At 37.3% G+C, this 17,605-nt stretch overlaps 1 protein-coding gene across 1 annotated transcript in view; it reads left to right on the forward strand.

The window, feature by feature from the left end:
- The first annotated feature begins 2,285 nt into the window (after positions 1 to 2,285).
- Positions 2,286 to 17,605, forward strand: part of LOC117298838 — a 137,745-nt gene continuing 122,425 nt past the window's right edge. The window contains exons 1-7 of the mRNA XM_033782183.1: positions 2,286 to 2,395; positions 8,172 to 8,439; positions 9,741 to 9,840; positions 13,779 to 13,812; positions 15,583 to 15,721; positions 15,983 to 16,150; positions 17,149 to 17,234. Of these exons, the coding sequence (XP_033638074.1) occupies positions 8,239 to 8,439; positions 9,741 to 9,840; positions 13,779 to 13,812; positions 15,583 to 15,721; positions 15,983 to 16,150; positions 17,149 to 17,234 (728 nt within the window). The 5' untranslated portion in view covers positions 2,286 to 2,395; positions 8,172 to 8,238. The remainder of the gene's footprint in view (positions 2,396 to 8,171; positions 8,440 to 9,740; positions 9,841 to 13,778; positions 13,813 to 15,582; positions 15,722 to 15,982; positions 16,151 to 17,148; positions 17,235 to 17,605) is intronic.

The following is a 17,605-nucleotide window of genomic DNA, read 5'->3' on the forward strand; positions in this document are numbered from 1 at the left end:
GTAGAACACGTTATTTACGTGACGACCGTATAACTGGAGGTGCAAAATATTTCCCACAATCCTTTGCGGGACGTCGGATTTTTGCTATCTGGTGCAATAAGGTCTATGCCGGGGCGCGTATTTAGGCCAGTGCGCCCTCTAGTTCTTATATATAACTCTATGCCCTCAACAAATTAGTGTCGCACTCTGCTGATCTAACACCCGTCTGAAACAGTTAGAAAGATCGACTGTTGCAGTCGGTCGGAACGACTATGGAGCCCCTTGGTTTCAGACGTCGTTCTTGTCATGAGCCGTACCAATGTGAATGTTATGTTTAGTTCGACTGTGTGAAACCAACATTTATTCGGGTCGACCAAGAGTCACTCTTAATCTATTTGGTTCGGCGCGACTCTAGAGCGCCTGTGTCTAAAACGGGTGTCAGTCACCGTAAGCATTTCTCGAGTGATGGGATTGGTTAACTGTATATTATAGTTCCCCGTGTAAATGACTAATCACGTGCAGTATGTTTTAGAAGAACGTGCCGTTTACGTAATGTTATCGGTGACTAGTGGTGCCCACTGCACCGCATAAGTCATGTTTGCATGCTTTTAATTGACCCAGCTCCGCCCATTTCAAGAAACTTTACAACAACAAACTCTGATATTCTTGAAACTGTGTGTGCCAAGTTCATATAATAACCCGTAATGCGAAATGGACAAAATAATAACAACTGAGCCCGGAGGGAGCGGGTGAGTTGGACGACAACTCTTGACACTAAAGAAAGTTTTACAGCAGAATCGTGAGATCAAAGGTATGGCATATAAACTAGATGAAGAGTGTCAAAGAATTGGAAAAAAAATTCAGCTCGACGCCACCACTTTCTCGATTTTTTTTTTTTTTTGCAACTTGGATGTGTTTTATCAATTGGATAAATATAGAAAGTGTAGAAGTTTTCATGGGAACCGGTTTTAACTTTAATTTTTGTATGAATGTATATAACATGCGGTGACCCTTTTGTTAGGTAAGTTTAAAATTCAGTATAATTTGAGCAAATATAGTGCGGATAAATTGATGGCGTTCAACGGGAAAGTTGCACAGAATTGTCACTTGTGAATAATGGAAGGTTGCATGGACTGCAGCTAACGTATACAGATTTCGTCGGGCAGGCTTTCAATTTAAACGCACACGTTGTTTTTTAGAAGCACTGGACACGTTAAGAAAATTGTCAAAGACAAGTATTCTCACTTTGTGTAAATGTCATGTATAATTATGCGAAATGGAGGAAATTTGTGAACTTTTTTGCTCAATAGGTCATCATAAGTTGCAAGAAAATGATGAAAGATAAAACACCAATATTGCACAAAGTTGCAAGCTTTCAGATGCCTTAAATGCATTACATGCGTTCATGATCAGAGGGAGCCGTTTCTCACAATGTTTTATTCCACCAACAGCTCTCCGTTGCTCGTTACCAAGTAAGTTTGTATGCTAAGAAATATTCTGAGTGAATTACCAAACAAGTCCAGTGCCTTTAACCAACGCACATACCTTCGGATGGGACGGAAAGCCGTTGGTTCCATGTGTTGTGTAACGCATGTAAAAGAACCCAGTGCACTTATCGAAAAGAGTAGGGGTTCGCCCCGGTGTTCCTGGCTGTGGCTGCTGTATGCGCCGTAGCACCTTGTTAAACCCTTACAAGGTGCTAAATAATTGGGTCTCGGAATCCATCACTGCAATAACTTATCTTTCTGAAAGTTTGTATATACACTCGGCGCATTGAGTACCTTGTTTGGTAGATACGTGCGTTGTATAAGACTTCGATATTATTATTGTTAGCGGTATTTTCAAGTTGAGCATCATGATAGTAGGCCATAAGAAATACCACTACTAGGATGGTTTTTTTTTCGGGTATAATCCACTTCTTGCTGAGACCAATGTTATTCAAACTGATGCTTTGTTAACTCCACTGCAAATCAGCTTTTCCCTCCAAGTTTGTAAATACAATCCGCAAACTCGGAATGACCAAACTGTATTACATTATCTACCCACTTAATAACGAGGATAATGTTGGAAGTTTCTAAAAGCTTGAGCAATCTTACGCAAAGTGCTTTTATAGAGTCACCATGAGGGATTATCAGTCACCTATCTATTCATTCGTGTACTATAATAAAAGCTTGCCGTAGCAGGCACCGGTGATCACGAATAGGGCCGGTGACAAAACCAACCCAGAGTTGTGCATTGACCAGTTGATAATGATGGTCATTTGAAAACCAGCAACAAAAAACATCAGGATCGTTTGCAACTCTCGGACGGTTAAAAAGCTAATGGTGGACATACGCGTGTATTTTCCAGTGTGGACAACATGTAACCTAGGTATGTAAGAATACGGATACGGACACAAGTAGCTTCAGTACGACAGGTAGGTAATAGACATGGCACTTAACACAGTTTGGGCATGGAGGTTCCTTCATCCATGGTTATTATAAACAGCATAGAGAAAGGACCAATAATTCAATAATTCAATAATTCAATATACGTTTATTTCATACTCTTGTTGAGAACAAAAAAACAATTGTGAGAATTAGACAGTACATAGAAATTTAACAAATCTAAATTGTATTAAATTATACAGAAAAACAATATAAACTAAAAGCAAATAATAAATTAATAACTAGGAATTAACTATGTACAATACAGGAGCGAGAGCATGAGGCTGTTAGTTAAGCCGTGGCTTATAGACAACAGCCTTTATACAGACAAGAAAACAAACAAACAAACAAACAAACAAACAAATAACCACGGAAGGAGTTAGAACGAATATCCACAGGCACAGACCAATTACTCTGGCGATCACCTGAAGTCCTGGGCCCAATTTCATAGAGCTGCTAAGCACACAAATTTGCTTAGCATGAAATGTCTTCCTTGATAAAGACAGGGTTACCAACCAAATTTTCATTTGTTCCATATTGCTTGTTACTGGTTACAGCTGTAGTGTGCTTATTCTGAAAATCACGTGGATGGTTGGTAATTCTGTTTTTATCAAGACAAAAATGTCATGCTTAGCAAATTGTTGTGCTTCGCAGCTCTATGAAATTGGGCCCAGAAAACATTGAGAAAACATTAAAATAATATCAATTCTCGATAGCGAGAATTACGGATTTATTGTAAACACATGTTATGACACGGAGAAATGCGCGGAAACAAGAGTGGGTTTTCCCGTTTTTTTCTCCCGACTTCGATGACCGATTGAGCATAAATTTTCACAGGTTTGTTATTTGATATATAAGTTGTGATACACGAAGTGTGGGACTTGGACAATACTGTTAACCGAAAGTGTATAATGGCTTTAACCATCAACAAAACGCATAAATTAAAATAATAAATTGGTGGACGACGTTACGACCCTCGAGGCAGAGTATTCATGCGATTGCCCTGAAGTCAAACTCTTTGACTTTGTTCAACAAATGTATTTGTTGCTTGTGTTTAAGAAGGCATAGTTCTCCAAACTTTCGCGTTTTCTGCCCTGAAATTTCTGTCCAGAATGCAGTTTAAAGAATTTTCCAGATAGCAGACAAATACAAGTTCTTAACACGTGTATTTTAAGAACTTCTTACAAAAACAATTTGCGATGCGTTCATTTGTGCTTTACTTTGTCCCTGTATACACTTAACAATTCCCTATAGGGGACTTTGTACACAAGTTTTCATGTGGAGCACCCCAGTCCGTTAGGGAATCATTTTCTTTCTCTGTTTGGTTTCGTCCTTGGTATCGAGGACACCCTTTTCACACTCGGGGCCTTCAACCTTTTTACTCATAATGTGTTTCTGCTGCGTGGTTGGACCGTTGTAAAGCCTTTTTGAGAACCTATGTGGGATGCCATGATACGTGGTATCAGTTTGTTATTTTATTTATTTTTTTTTTTTTTTAACATAATATGTACTCGCAAACAAACAACGAAAATGCAAAAAGGAGGAAAAACATAGAAAACATATCAAGCAACGACTAAACCATAAACCCCACTTATGCATTGTGCTTGAGCCAATCGCAACCTTTTTTCTTATTCATGTTATATTGGAATTGATTTATTATCATAACTTTCTTATCATTGACCACTTTGCAGGTGCACCGCCATTTGTTCTTTTCCATTACGTCATATTTTTATTTTAGTTAATTAAGAGTTGTTGTTTGTAAGTTGGTTTGTTTGTTAGTTGTACGTCCTCTGTTTGTCACTTTATGTTGTCTCTGTCTGTCCACAGGCTTGTACTATCATTTTCTTTGACTAAAACACACTACTCTGTTCGCTGTAACATTGTTTTCCGCACCCTGTAACGTTTTGACAGTATAAATACATGAGTGAATTATGATCGGAAGCAATGGCGGACAGGTTTTGTTGATATTGGATAATGGATATTCACGGTGTAGTTGTAGCAGCGAATGTAAAAAAAAACCAACGTGAATGTCCCATGTCCAATATCGAAAAAGCAACATTGGATATTGGCTGTACGACAGGAATGTCCAATGTCCAAAGTCACATAACTTTACTGTCATTCGGAAGCAGTGTCTGGTACACAAGTGAGCGTCACAAAATTACTATTTATCGTTTGATTTGGGGTTGAATAAAGACAACATTTACTAGAGTGGGACTAGAACCAACGAACTCCGGATTAACGTGTCGGTGCACTGAGCTATCAAGCCCTATGTTGGCGTTCTTCCTATTTTGTCAATATCTTTGTTCGGGGATGCCAGTCATGACACAGAAGCCATACAACCGTTAACTGCCGTGTACCAGGGATCACATCCAAATTACGTTGCAACCTGGAGCCAATTTCATAGAGCTGCTTAAGGGAAACAAAAATTGCCTATAAGCACGAAAATAGCTCGCTTATTTTACACATGTAACTGGCCAAAATTTCATGCCATATACATTGCTTGTGACTGGTATTTTGCTGTAAAGTTGTTTTACTCAGCATAACACTTGAGTGGAGTCTTGGCCGGTAATCCGATTTTACTAAGCAAGGATTTGTTTGCTTATGCAAAACTTTGTGCTTAAGCAGCTCTATGAAATTGGACCCTGCTGGGAAGCAGCAGCCAGGGGATCACCTAAAAATTTAGATCATTACCCAGTCAGTTTCCCTTGTAGTTTATAACACTTGCCGTCGATTTCACAAAACTCTTCTTAACTTAAGACTAATCTTAGGACTTATAGGACGAGTCCCAACCCTGCACTGTAGCATGCAAACCCTAAGATTAATCCTTAGGACGAGTTACTCGTCCTAACTCGAGATAAGACGAGTCCTAACTCTTTGTGAAATCGACGGTTGGTACCATAATCGCTGGTTGATCTTACAACACTTTCAAGTAGTAAATATTATGTGGTAACGGTTTATATACACAGTGTGTCCTTGAACAAGATTATTCAGTTCATGGAAAACAAATTTATTGGTTTCGCCAATCAAGGAAGTTAATTATTGTATTACTATACATGTAGTTTAAACTGAAAGTGAAAAGACTGGTTGTGAGAGATGATTTTAGCCTACAACTCTATCTTCTCTATTTCTTATGATTACTGATGCAGACTTTTTAATCGCTCGTCAATTATTGGTATGTACGCTCTATTTTGGTTTTATTTCTGATTATATTTACTCTGTTTTTAATAAGACCCGTCACTTTTCCAATCACATACACTGCAAAAAACGTGATGTTAAAACGGGTAGTGGACACCATCTAGTTGTTTTTCAATAACAACAATGTAAGGTAATTTCAAACTCTAATTAAAAAAATATTACTTCAGGCCTGCAGCTTTTTTATCAGGCATCTGAAAACACACGAGTGTTTTTTCTTGCATTGTTTTTCTGCAACTTCAAAGATCAAGTGAATCCAAGTGTTCACAGATGTGTTATTTAATGCATTCTTGGGTACCAGTAGATGTGCCTTTAATTTTTTTTTTTTTTAAGTTTATATATATTTCCTTATTTTGTTTCAAATTACGGTTTGTCAACTAATTTTAAATCTTAGGAACTTTAGAATCGTTAAACCGAATTGTTTTGAGGGTTGGTTGTTTAGTGAAAACCAAAAAACCTAATTTCGTTCAGTATTCGAGAGGGCGAGGCCTATTTTAATTTTGCAAAGGGCACGTCCATTGGAAATCCTTAAAGTTTATTGGATACTTCCGAAGGGGCACCAAGGCCAAGACTTTTGTCTCATTTGCCTCCGTTTTAATTCCACGCCTGGCACAAATTAGTTAAAAAATGCGTCTTAAAGGATTTGGGTACCTTTCAAAATGTCCATAGATTTACATTAAACTTACAGGGTTTGAAGATAATGACAGTAGTTATTGAAAAATGAGTAAAACAATGTCATGAAAATACGTTTGTAAATAATAAAAATAATTTTCGTCTCATGAGACGAAAATTGTTTTCATGACATTGTTTTACTCATTTCGCAAAAAAACTACAGCACCTCAGCACGTAATATTTTCAGGGAAGCTTTCTACTGTCATTATCTTCAAACTGTGTAAGTTTAGTGTTAATCTGTGGGCATTGTGTTTTTTTGTCCTACAAACGTTACATAGACCATTTAATCTAGTGAGGAAATGTTTACTTGAGATATTTGAAACAAATGCTAGTGATAGTTATATGGACGGTTTTGATTTAGCCCTGGCAGCCGAACACTTTCGTATTATACTACAGCACCGAGGAAGAGTCTTATATAGGGCTAGTTGGGTTGAACTCAAACCAACTGCATGCATGTGTGACAACAAAACCTTTTTTTTTTTTTAGTTAAAACTATATTACAAGACCAGTGAGTATGAACTGTGGAGAGGCCCTCTAAAAACCCCAAACTAAACATTTAAAGTTGGTATTTTTATTAAATAATAATACATAAAAAGGCTACAACCACTACACATTATTAAAGACACTGGACACTATTGGTATCTGTCAAAGACCAGTCTTCTCACTTGGTGTATCTCAACATATGCAAAAAATAACAAACCTGTCAAAATTTGAGCTCAATTGGTCGTCGAAGTTGCGCCGAGATTATAATGAAAGAAAAAACACCCTTGTCACACGAAGATACTTGATTTCGGGAGCTCAAAATCTAATTCTGAGGTCTCGAAATCAAATTCGTGAAAAATTACTTCTGTCTCGAGTAATACGTCACTTCAGAGGGAGCCGTTTCTCACAATGTTTTATACTATCAACAGTTCCCCATTCCTCGTTACCAAGTAAAGCTTTATGCTAATAATTATTTTGAGTAATTACCAATAGTGTCCACTGCCTTTAAAAGCAAAACAAAAGCAAAACAAAATCATGAAATGTATACAAATCAAACCAAAAAGGCAAAAACTTTAAAACAATATTTAACGAGGGTTACCCATCCAGACCTGATTATTTCGGACCCTCACATAATATAAAAATACATCAAAGATAAAACACAGAAGGTGAAAAGACTTGGCAGAAGGACTGTAAAAAAGGATGTTACGACTGAGCCATTCATATAACTATTCTAGAAGTTTCTTCGAGTTCTTTTTGTATTCAAGGCCTTGAAACAGAAAGTAGCAACATGCCTGCCGGGGTAAAGCGAAAGGAGGGGATCCAGACTGTTATTAGTCAGTCCTTTTAATTCGGAGTAAACCGGGAAATACCAACACAAAATTAGTTTCGTTTATAGGCCCAAAACAAAAGCAAACATTCCATTTTGTTTTGTTTTTGATTAATTTGCAAATGCAGTTTCAAAACTCGTAAAGGAACCAAGAGTAAGCAACTGGGTTCTGTGACAGATTTCAAGATTACGGTTGTTCTTTCATCGATAGCATCGATGGTTCTTAACTGCAAGTCATGTTTTTAATAAGCCATTTCTGAATTGAATAATGATTTTTGATGTTTTTTTTTTTGGTTTTTCTTTTTTTGGGGGGAGGTCTTTTGTTTTTGTTATCTTGGCTTTCTTATTTTTTTTAATATAAAATGTTAATGTAGCCAGTAAAATCAAGCTTCTGAACCTCAGTTGTTTTGTTCATTTTTTTTATTTTGAGCCATATGCCATTGACTCATTTTCCTTGCTGTTTTGTTTTGCTTATTCATGTTATGCCGAATAAATAATAATATAAATAGTAATTCCCCGAAGGACCAAGGACGCCAACATCTTTTTTTGATGCGTCATAATCATGACTTTGTTGTTGTTTTTGTCTTTTGCAGATCGTAAAAGACATTTGATCAACCCATTACTTACATCAGGCCAAGTGCTGGCCAAGCAGCCAGCGGTATGACGCCACCGTCATACGGCAAGCTGTCCAACTGCACCTTGATGAAGATCTGGCTGGTCTTCATCTTGGGCGTTGGAACATTCACCTTGGAACCGGTGCTAGCCAGTTTCATCCGGTTCAAGGCGGACACAGAATACATCTACAATTTCCAGTCATCAACAGAACTGAAGACCGTTGAAACACTTCTTGCAAAATCCAAGGTAATAGTTTGAAAAAAACATTTAAATTTCAAGCTTAAAACACTACACTAAACAGCAGTTTATGGACAACACCTGAAAACTTATCTGGAATATACTATGGAGATTTGTGGTTTTACAGTGGCTCTTTTTTTAATGAATTTCAGGAAGTAGTTTGTGGAAAATTCATTACGCCTGATAAGTGAACTTCAGGGTGATGCACTACGTATAGGTCAAGCTCAGGTCGAAACACTCGCCGGAAATCGGCCTCAGTCAAGTCATTTTAGCTCGGGCTCAACTGGCAAGCAGACACGGGAACAACACATGTTGTCCCCTCTCTGTTCCCCACCCTTACCTCCGGCTTACAAAGCCTCTAATCCACTTGCTGCCAAGGAATTAACTCTTGTGATTGTGATTTGACTCTTGTGATTTGCGCAAACTTTTGATCCAAAAATGTTTTACTATTACACTATTCAATGCAAATTTACGTATATGAATACATGAGATGCAAATGTTTTCCAAACTTATGCGCTACATCTTAAAAAGTTAATTGTTCATACGAATTCAAAACGGGGAGACCGCAAACATGGAGCTAGATATATTATAGCCCAGTTGGTTGGGCAACGCCACGTTAAATTCGTAGGTCGTTGGTTCGAGTCACAGTCGAGTAACTTGCTCTTTGTTCAACCCCGAAATCATTTAGAAATTTAACCAGTCGGGGTTTGATTTCACACAGAGTTAAGACAACTCTTATCTCGAGTTAAAGGCAGTGGACACTTTTGGTAATTACTCAAAGAAATTAGTACATGTAGCATAAATCATTACTTGGTACCGAGTAATGGGGAGAGGTTGGTAGTATAAAACATTGTGAGAAACGGCTCCCTCTGAAGTGGGGTAGTTCTCGAGAAAGAAGTAATTTGCCACGAATTTGATTACGAGACCTCAGATTTACAATTTAAGGTCTCGAAATCAAGCATCTGAAAGCACACAACTCCGTGTGACAAGGGTGTTTTTTTCTTTCATTATTATCTCGCAACTTTTTCACAGGTTGGTTATTTTGTGCATATTCTGAGATATAGCAAGTGAGAAGACAGGTCTTTGACAATTACCAATAGTGTCCACTGCCTTTAAGACAAGTCTTATCTCGAGTTAGAACGAGCTTAACTTAGCCTTAATTCTTTAATATCCTAGGGTAATAAGGACTAGTCTTAAGTTAGGACTTTTTTCCTAACTTGGGACTAGTCCTAACACTTTGTGAATTCAAACCCAGTTTCCCTTGTGGTTTATATTGAATTCAAACTTTGTGTATATACTTTTTCTTAAAGATTGGGTTTCTGGTGGTAACAAGTCCTTATACCGAAGTCGGATTTCAACATATCTACCTGCGGGTTCATTCAGCAGCAATCACCAGCAGTAACAATCAAGGTAAAACGAAAGCTCTGTCTGCATTTTCCATTCGGATAATCAATCAGACCAAAGCTTGGTTTTGTTAACAATTAAATAATTTTTGAAATATTAAATGAATAGTAGCACTTAACAGAGTTTATAGCAAGAGGGGTATTATGCCTCCCTAGTGGAAAGTACTTTGTATTTTAGTCTGAATATCTTGTATTTTGTACCTGTATTTAAATAAATATTTTTATTTCTTAATGTTTTTCTGTAATTTTAAAATAGTATATATTATATTTTCTTATGCTCTGTAATTTTAAACGCAATTCAGCCTTTGGGCTGCCAAGTTTGGATGTTTTTAAATAAACCAATAAATAATATAAAAAAAGAAAAAAAAAATTAATAATAATTGTTATGAAGATTTCTCCCCAGCGTGTGGAGTGAGAATCATGTATTGAAAAGCAAGCTTTAAAGACACTGATCACCATTGGTAATTGTCAAAGACCAGTCTTCGTACTTGGTGTAGCTCAACATTAAAATAACAAACCTGTGAAAATTTGAGCTCAATCGGTTATCGAACTTGCGAGATAATAATGAAAGAAAAAACACCCTTGTCACACGAAGTTGTGTGCTTTCTTTTGCTTGATTTCGAGACTTCAAGTTCTAAATCTAAGGTTTCGAAATCAAATTCGTGGAAAATTACTTCTTTCTCGAAAGCTATGGCACTTCAGAGGGTGCTGTTTCGCACAATGTTTTATACCATCAACCTCTCCCAATTACTCGTCACCAAGTAACGTTTTATGATAATAAAATGCCTTTAACATAATAATTAATAATAATTGTTATGATAATTTCTCCTCGCGTGTGGAGTGAGAATCATGTATTGGTGAAAGGCAAGCTTTAAAGACACTGAACACCTTTGGTAATTGTCAAAGACCAGTCTTCTTACTTGGTGTATCTCAACATATGCATAAAATAACAAACCTGACATGTGAAAATTTGAGCTCAATTGGTCGTCGAAGTTGCGAGATAATAATAAAAGAAAAAAACACCCTTGTCACACGACGTTGTGTGCTTTTAGATGCTTGATTTCGAGACCTCAAAATCTAATTCTGAGGTATCGAAATCAAATTCGTGGAAAACTACTTCTTTCTCAAAAACTACGTTACCTCAGAGGGAGCCGTTTCTCACAATATTTTATACTATCAACAGCTCTCCATTACTCGTAATCAAGAAAGGTTTTATGCTTATAATTATTTTGAGTAATTTCCAATAGTATCCAGTGCCTTTAAACAAGTTTGAGGTGTCATGTGCAGTTATAAGTTACAGAATTACGTATCGTTGTAGTATTCCAATTTCATATTGATTACCACCTTACGGTGGCCGAGAACAAAAGCGGAAAAGGGAAAGCAAAATATCTTCACAGGGGAATACTGAAGGAAATTCGGCGCTTGCACAGTAAGCGGAGAATCTTGATCGTAAGCACCGAATTCGGCCACAGTAAAGCTGACCATGAGGTTGGCACTGAGCTTAAATGCAGTGGACACTATTGGTACTTGTCAAAGTCTAGCCTTTACAATTGGTGTATCTCAACATATGCATAAAATAACAAACCTGTGCAAATTTGAGCTCAATCGGTCATCAAACTTGCGAGATAATAATGAAAGAAAAAATTCAAATTCGTGGAATTTTACTTCTTTCTCGAAAACTATGGCACTTCAGAGGGAGCCGTTTCTCACAATGGTTTATACCATCAACCTCTCCCCATTACTCGTCACCAAGAAAGGTTTTATGCTAATAATTATTTTGAGTTATTACCAATATTGTCCACTGCCTTTAAAGTGCAAACGGGATTGTTTTCATGTTACCCATAGCAACGGCCAACAAACAAATTTCTTTCAAATTCCCGCCTTTCAACAAAATACACAAACAGTGTCATTACTCACTCGTGTGTGTGATGGCCGTGGCTGCTTATTGTTACGTTGCGTCAAACCTACCCCAAGGGTTTAACAATATTGAAAGTTGTTTGTTTGTTACGAGGTTAACTTGTTGTTCAGATTTTGCCCAGGGGGTTTTTCTTATAAAACTAGGCCATTGTTAATATACTAAGCGAAACGTACCTAATCCGCTTTTATGAAAAGGTATTTTGATACCTCCGTTACTTATAGCAGATTAGGCAAACACACGATTAGATTCACTTGTAAACATCCAATGATAAACCTTCAGAGCTCATGTATATGTAAGACGTATTTAAATGCACGAGACACTTTTTGGTAGTTACTCAAAATAATTGTTAGCGTACAATCTTACTTGGTAACGAGCAATGGAGAGCTGTTTAAACAATATTGGCTCCCTCTGAAGTAATTAAGTAATTTTTCACTAAAATATTTGAATTTGATTTCGAGACCTCGGAATTAGATTTGAAGGTCTCGAATTCAAGCATCTGAAAGCACACAACTTTGTGTGACTATGGTGTTTTCTTCATTGTTATCTCACAACTTCGACGACCAATTGAGTTCAAATTTTAACAGGGTTGATATTTTGTGCGTATGTTGGGATACACCAAGTGAGAAGGCTGGTCTATGAAAATTACCAATAGTGTCCAGTGTCTTTAAAATACATCAATCAGGCAAATAAGGAGAGAACAACGTCGAGCTCATCGTATTTTTTTTTGTAGACTCCCAAAATATCTAGTTCAGACAGATTTGAGAGCCCAACAAAAAGGTTTTAGTGTGAACTTTTTCCCCCAAAATGTGACCTTGAGGTTGTTGACTTCCAACTCGATGTATTTTGAAAGAAAATCGCCCCACAAAATGGGGTATGCTCGAGCGTTTGGAAAAATTACACTGGTACCCACCAGTATGGGAGTAGGTGTTTTTGCTTGGAGGGGATTAACTCGACGAGACAGGGACTCACCATAGTTATATCAAATTAAGCAGAGTGTTAAAGTTCAAGAGTCAATGGATAATTTCCCCTTTACTAAAAGAAACTGTGAGAATTATAAGTATTGTTTGTGTATGGTTTAATAGTTGCACCGAATGTTATGGGGAGTTTGTTTAGTTGGGTGCAACCCAGTACGGTTGGAGTTCACCAATAGTCTAGTTTTAAATTTTAACTTTTCCAGTGCATTAACAGAAAGTACAGGAAGTTCTGGTTTAGAGTTCATAATCATATGAAGGAAATAAAAGGTGCAGTTGGAAACCCAGTCAAGCCTAAATATTCTTTGATCGGAACCGTTAAAACAGATTTGTTTCAACTGCACTCTTAATTTTCGTTTAAAGGCAGTGGACACTATTGGTAATTACTCAAAATAATTATTAGCATAAAACCTTACTTGCTAACGAGTAATGGAGAGAGGTTGATAGTATGAAACATTGTGAGAAACGGCTCCCTCTGAAGTGGAGTAGTTTCAGAGAAAGAAGTAGTTTTCCACGAATTTGATTTCGAGACTTCAGATTTAGAACTTGAGGTCTCGAAATCAAGCACTCTGAAAGCAAACAACTTCGTTTGACAAGGATGTTTTGTTTTCATTCATATCTCGCAACTTTGACCACCAATGGGAGACTTTCTGGGACGATAGAGGGCAGCAGACTTACCGGGTAAATCCATTGTTCTCAGAATTATGCGCATGTTCAGAACTACGTAAACAATGGAAATTTACCCGGTATGTCTGCTGCCACCTAGCGTTGGAAAGTCTCCTATTGAGCTCAAGTTTTCACAGGTTTGTTTTTTATGCATATGTTGAGATACACAAAGTGAGAAGACTGGTCTTTGACAATTACCAATAGTGTCCACTGTCTTTATAAGGGATACTGAAACTTTCTTTGTCGTTTGTTGAACCATGCAGTGCAGCATTCTACAGCAGTTCGGGTGCTCCAATTTACAATCGCAGGAAATATGAACCGGACTTTTGTTATTATATTTTCAAATAAGTGCTCAATTGTTCACCCATTTGCTTACGTTTTTCTTTTCAGTTCTTTTGAACGAGGAGCATGACTTTGAAGGATGGTAAGTTTGTTTTTCATTCAAATTTTGTGTCAAAAAACGGAAAGCGCTGATCCAAATCATAATGTATTTCTTTCTCAAATTTGTATTGCCAGGATACCAGTCGCAATTTTTACACGTGGCATAGAATTTTGGCTGGTAACCTTATTCTGGAAGGCATCATTTTGTAATGCTTAGCTACTATTTTGGTGCTTAAGCTGTCAGCAGCTCTATGAAGTTGGAGGCAGGGCCCAACTTCATAGAGCTGCTAAGCACAAAAATTACTTCCTTGATAAAACAGGATTACCAACCAAATTTCAATGTGACTTTCAAGATAAGCAAACAACAGCTGAATACCAGTAAAAAAAAACATAATGCAACAAATGGAAGTTGGTTGGTAATCATGTTTTTATCGAGGAAGAAATTTCATGCTAAGCAAATTTGTTTGCTCAGTTCTATGAAGTTGGAGGCAGGTCATCGTTCTTTATTTTATTTGCTGTAAACAACTACACAATTTCCCACTGATATGATTGCAATACCCATTCAGAACTCCCCGGCCTGTGGTTAAGTTTTGCTTTGTCTAATCATGAACGATTCTGAACCCCTCTTTTTCATTTTTTTCAACAGAGACAGACGTGTTGATGTTTCAGATTTGTAAACAGTATTTTTGTAGTTTGTTGGGATGTTTGTTGTAGTTTCCCTGACAACCATGGTTTTGGTTGAACAATATAAACCAGACGTATCTATTTTGCAACTTATCTTGATAACAAAGACAGACGTGTTGATGTTTCAAAATTTGTAAACAGTATTTTGCAGAATTTGTTGGGGATGTTTGTTAGTTTCCTTGACAACCGTGGTTTTGGTTGAACAAAAGATCAGGCAAATATTTTACATGCGGGTTGACTTGGGTAATTACCTGAACAATTACTGGGATATAGTCGATTAGTGATGGTCTCGCATGAGGAATCCAATTAAATCTGATGAAGAGAGTTAATACTTACTCATTTAACTAAAATGTGTTTCATTGACACTAATAACAAATCTCAGTTAAACTTGTGATGTGTTGTGTCAATGAAACTTACTTTATTTATTAACACTTGAGTTTTGACACAACAAATCATATATTTTATTTTATTTGTGATTTGCTGTGTCAGTGCAACTTATTTGAGTTATTATAATAATAAATGAATTTCATTGACACAACGAATTACAAACTTAAGTTGTCACAACTTAACTTGTGATGTGTTGTATCAGTGGAACTTATTTTTTGTTTCTTACATAAATGAGGTTCATTGACACAACAAATCACAAAATGAATTTTGAACGTGTTGTGTGTCCATGAAACTTGTTTTGGTTCAACTCCATGGTTTAATGGAGGAAAGATGCAATAAGCTGAACATCTGACTTCGTTTTCAAGAGCAGGTTGCAACCGTTTCCAAAGCGTTTGAAACCGTTTCTTATAAAATGCATCATACTCTATATGGTTGTAAAAAATGTTTTAGAATATAACGATCCACATGCCTCGAATTGCATGGTTTTCCCTTTAACATTGTGAAGTTACACGCTCGTCCATTTTCTGGAGTAAAACAAATGTAATGTTATTGCCCTTTATTTTTAAGAGTGAATGTCAAACGTAGATAGAAAGAAAACGAACAGTGGCCGTCATTATAGTATCATGAAACGGAAACTCAATGTGGTGCATGTGAAAATTTTGCCAAGTGTTTGCTATACTTAAAAAAAAAAATACTCTCTTTAAAACGTGAAATTGGTCTATGCATTTTTTCTTTTTTTAAGGTTCTCGTTCGAAATCAGTGAAAACGGTACGATTGGTCACGTGTACTACCCTGGTGATGAGAGTGAGCACGTGATAGCAACCAAGAAGGGTATGGCGAGCCTATTGGCTGCAAATCTTCAGCATCCTCTCGATGGATCGGTATGCAGTAAATACATAAACTATTAATTGTGGTTTTGTATACAGAATTTCAGGTCACAGTTCATTTGTTTTAAACTGTTCCCTCGCCCACCCCATTCCCTGCGGTTCCCTCTCCCACCTTTGCAACTCTAGAGATACTTGCCAAGTAGACCACCGCGATTACCCCGGTAGCTAAAAAGGCAGTTTGAATCCTATTTTTTTTAGCAGCGGGAAATTCTATCTGGGATAAAGAATATTAATTTTTGTTGTACCCACATTCAGATTGATGGGCGGTCTGACTGGAGCTACGATTGCAACGAGACAGGTCACGAAGGTCACCATGAGTCGTCATACAATGCCCGGATGTCAACGGACAATGATGGCATCATCGTCTTCACCAAAACCAGACGAACGCACCCGATACCGTACGGGAAATCCATGCATCAAAAGGTATGATCGGGTGCAGTTTGACAGTCAGGCATGTCAGGTGAGGGGCGACCTCTGTCGATCTCCAAAGTCAGAATAAATTCAGGAGTATTTTTTTAAACAGTCCATTTCATCCCCTTTTTATACGTTCTGAGGTTGTATTAACAGTTGAATGATACGGTTGTTGTTGATGTTTTGTTTTTGTTACTTGGTGGTGTGTTTTTTTTTTTTTTTTTTTTTTTTTTTTTTTTTGGAGGGGATATAGGGTAGGCGCGGGGGTCGTGCAACCAAACCATACTTCAACCGCTTTTAAGCCCAACCGCTCAAAATTCTGCAATTCCTTAAGACCTACAAGACAAATCACAACTGAGACAAGTGAACAAACCACTTTATTTGGTTTTTATGTACAACACCCAACAGCACAATTTGGCCCCAAAAGCCAATCACCATAGGACGGATAGTTAACGAGAAGAATTAATGTTCGGTTTAAGATGTGGTAGGAAAACCCAAATAGGGAAACACCTACGTTATCGAGAAGGGTTCACAGAGGTGAAAGGAAGGGATTTAAAAACCACGACACAATATATATGGGAGGACAACCCCAATAGTTAAAACCCGCGGAAGGTAGGGACTGAAAACCCAATCCACATGTAAGACTCCAGTTTGAGGTGGGATACGAACCGGGGTCCAAAGAAACCACTAAGCCAACCTGCCTGGTCCCCAGTTATTTGGAATCGTTGCTCTCTAAATGTAAACGAGTGAAAAACACCACTCTTTACATTTCGAGCTGTCCCTCATATGGCTCTTCAAAAAGAGTGGTGGTTATTTCACTCTTTTAGAGGGGTTTCACACCAGGACAGAGTGAAAAATCACTCAAAAGGATGCAAACTTCAATCTAATAGAGTGGAAGACCACTCGAAAAAGAGTTGTTCTTCATATGGCTCTTCAAAGAGTGCTTTTTCACTCTTTTATATTAAGAGAGTGGTTATTGACTCAGTGTGTCAATGTATTTGGTTTTACAGGAGATTCATTATCACCCCGGTATGAAGCTACCAACTCTCGTCAAGATTCTGGATCACTACGAGGCACCAAGAGAATCAACACAAGAGTAAGTAAAATACAATTGTTAGCGGGGAAACATGCCCAGGGAAAACAGACCTTGAAAACAGTAATCTTTTTAGGAAACGTATATTATGCACATTGCCGTCACTCATATAGAGTCTGTACATAGTCCATCAATACATTTCTTCTTGGGTATATCAGATAAAATGTTTTTTATTAGCTTATTAAACTATTTCTTTGACGTCACTCTTTTGATGAAAGTGTAGATTATTTTTTTGCGAATTTAAACTTGAATAATTGTAAACTGATCAAAACATGGTGCTCGGTAATGTTGCAAGTACTATAATGTGCTTATAAAATTGGCAAAATTGAAATGTAACCAAACATCGTTTGCCAAAGTACAAAGTTTCGGGAAAA

The sequence above is a fragment of the Asterias rubens genome, chromosome 13, assembly GCF_902459465.1.
Source record: "Asterias rubens chromosome 13, eAstRub1.3, whole genome shotgun sequence".
NCBI lineage: Eukaryota > Metazoa > Echinodermata > Asteroidea > Forcipulatida > Asteriidae > Asterias > Asterias rubens.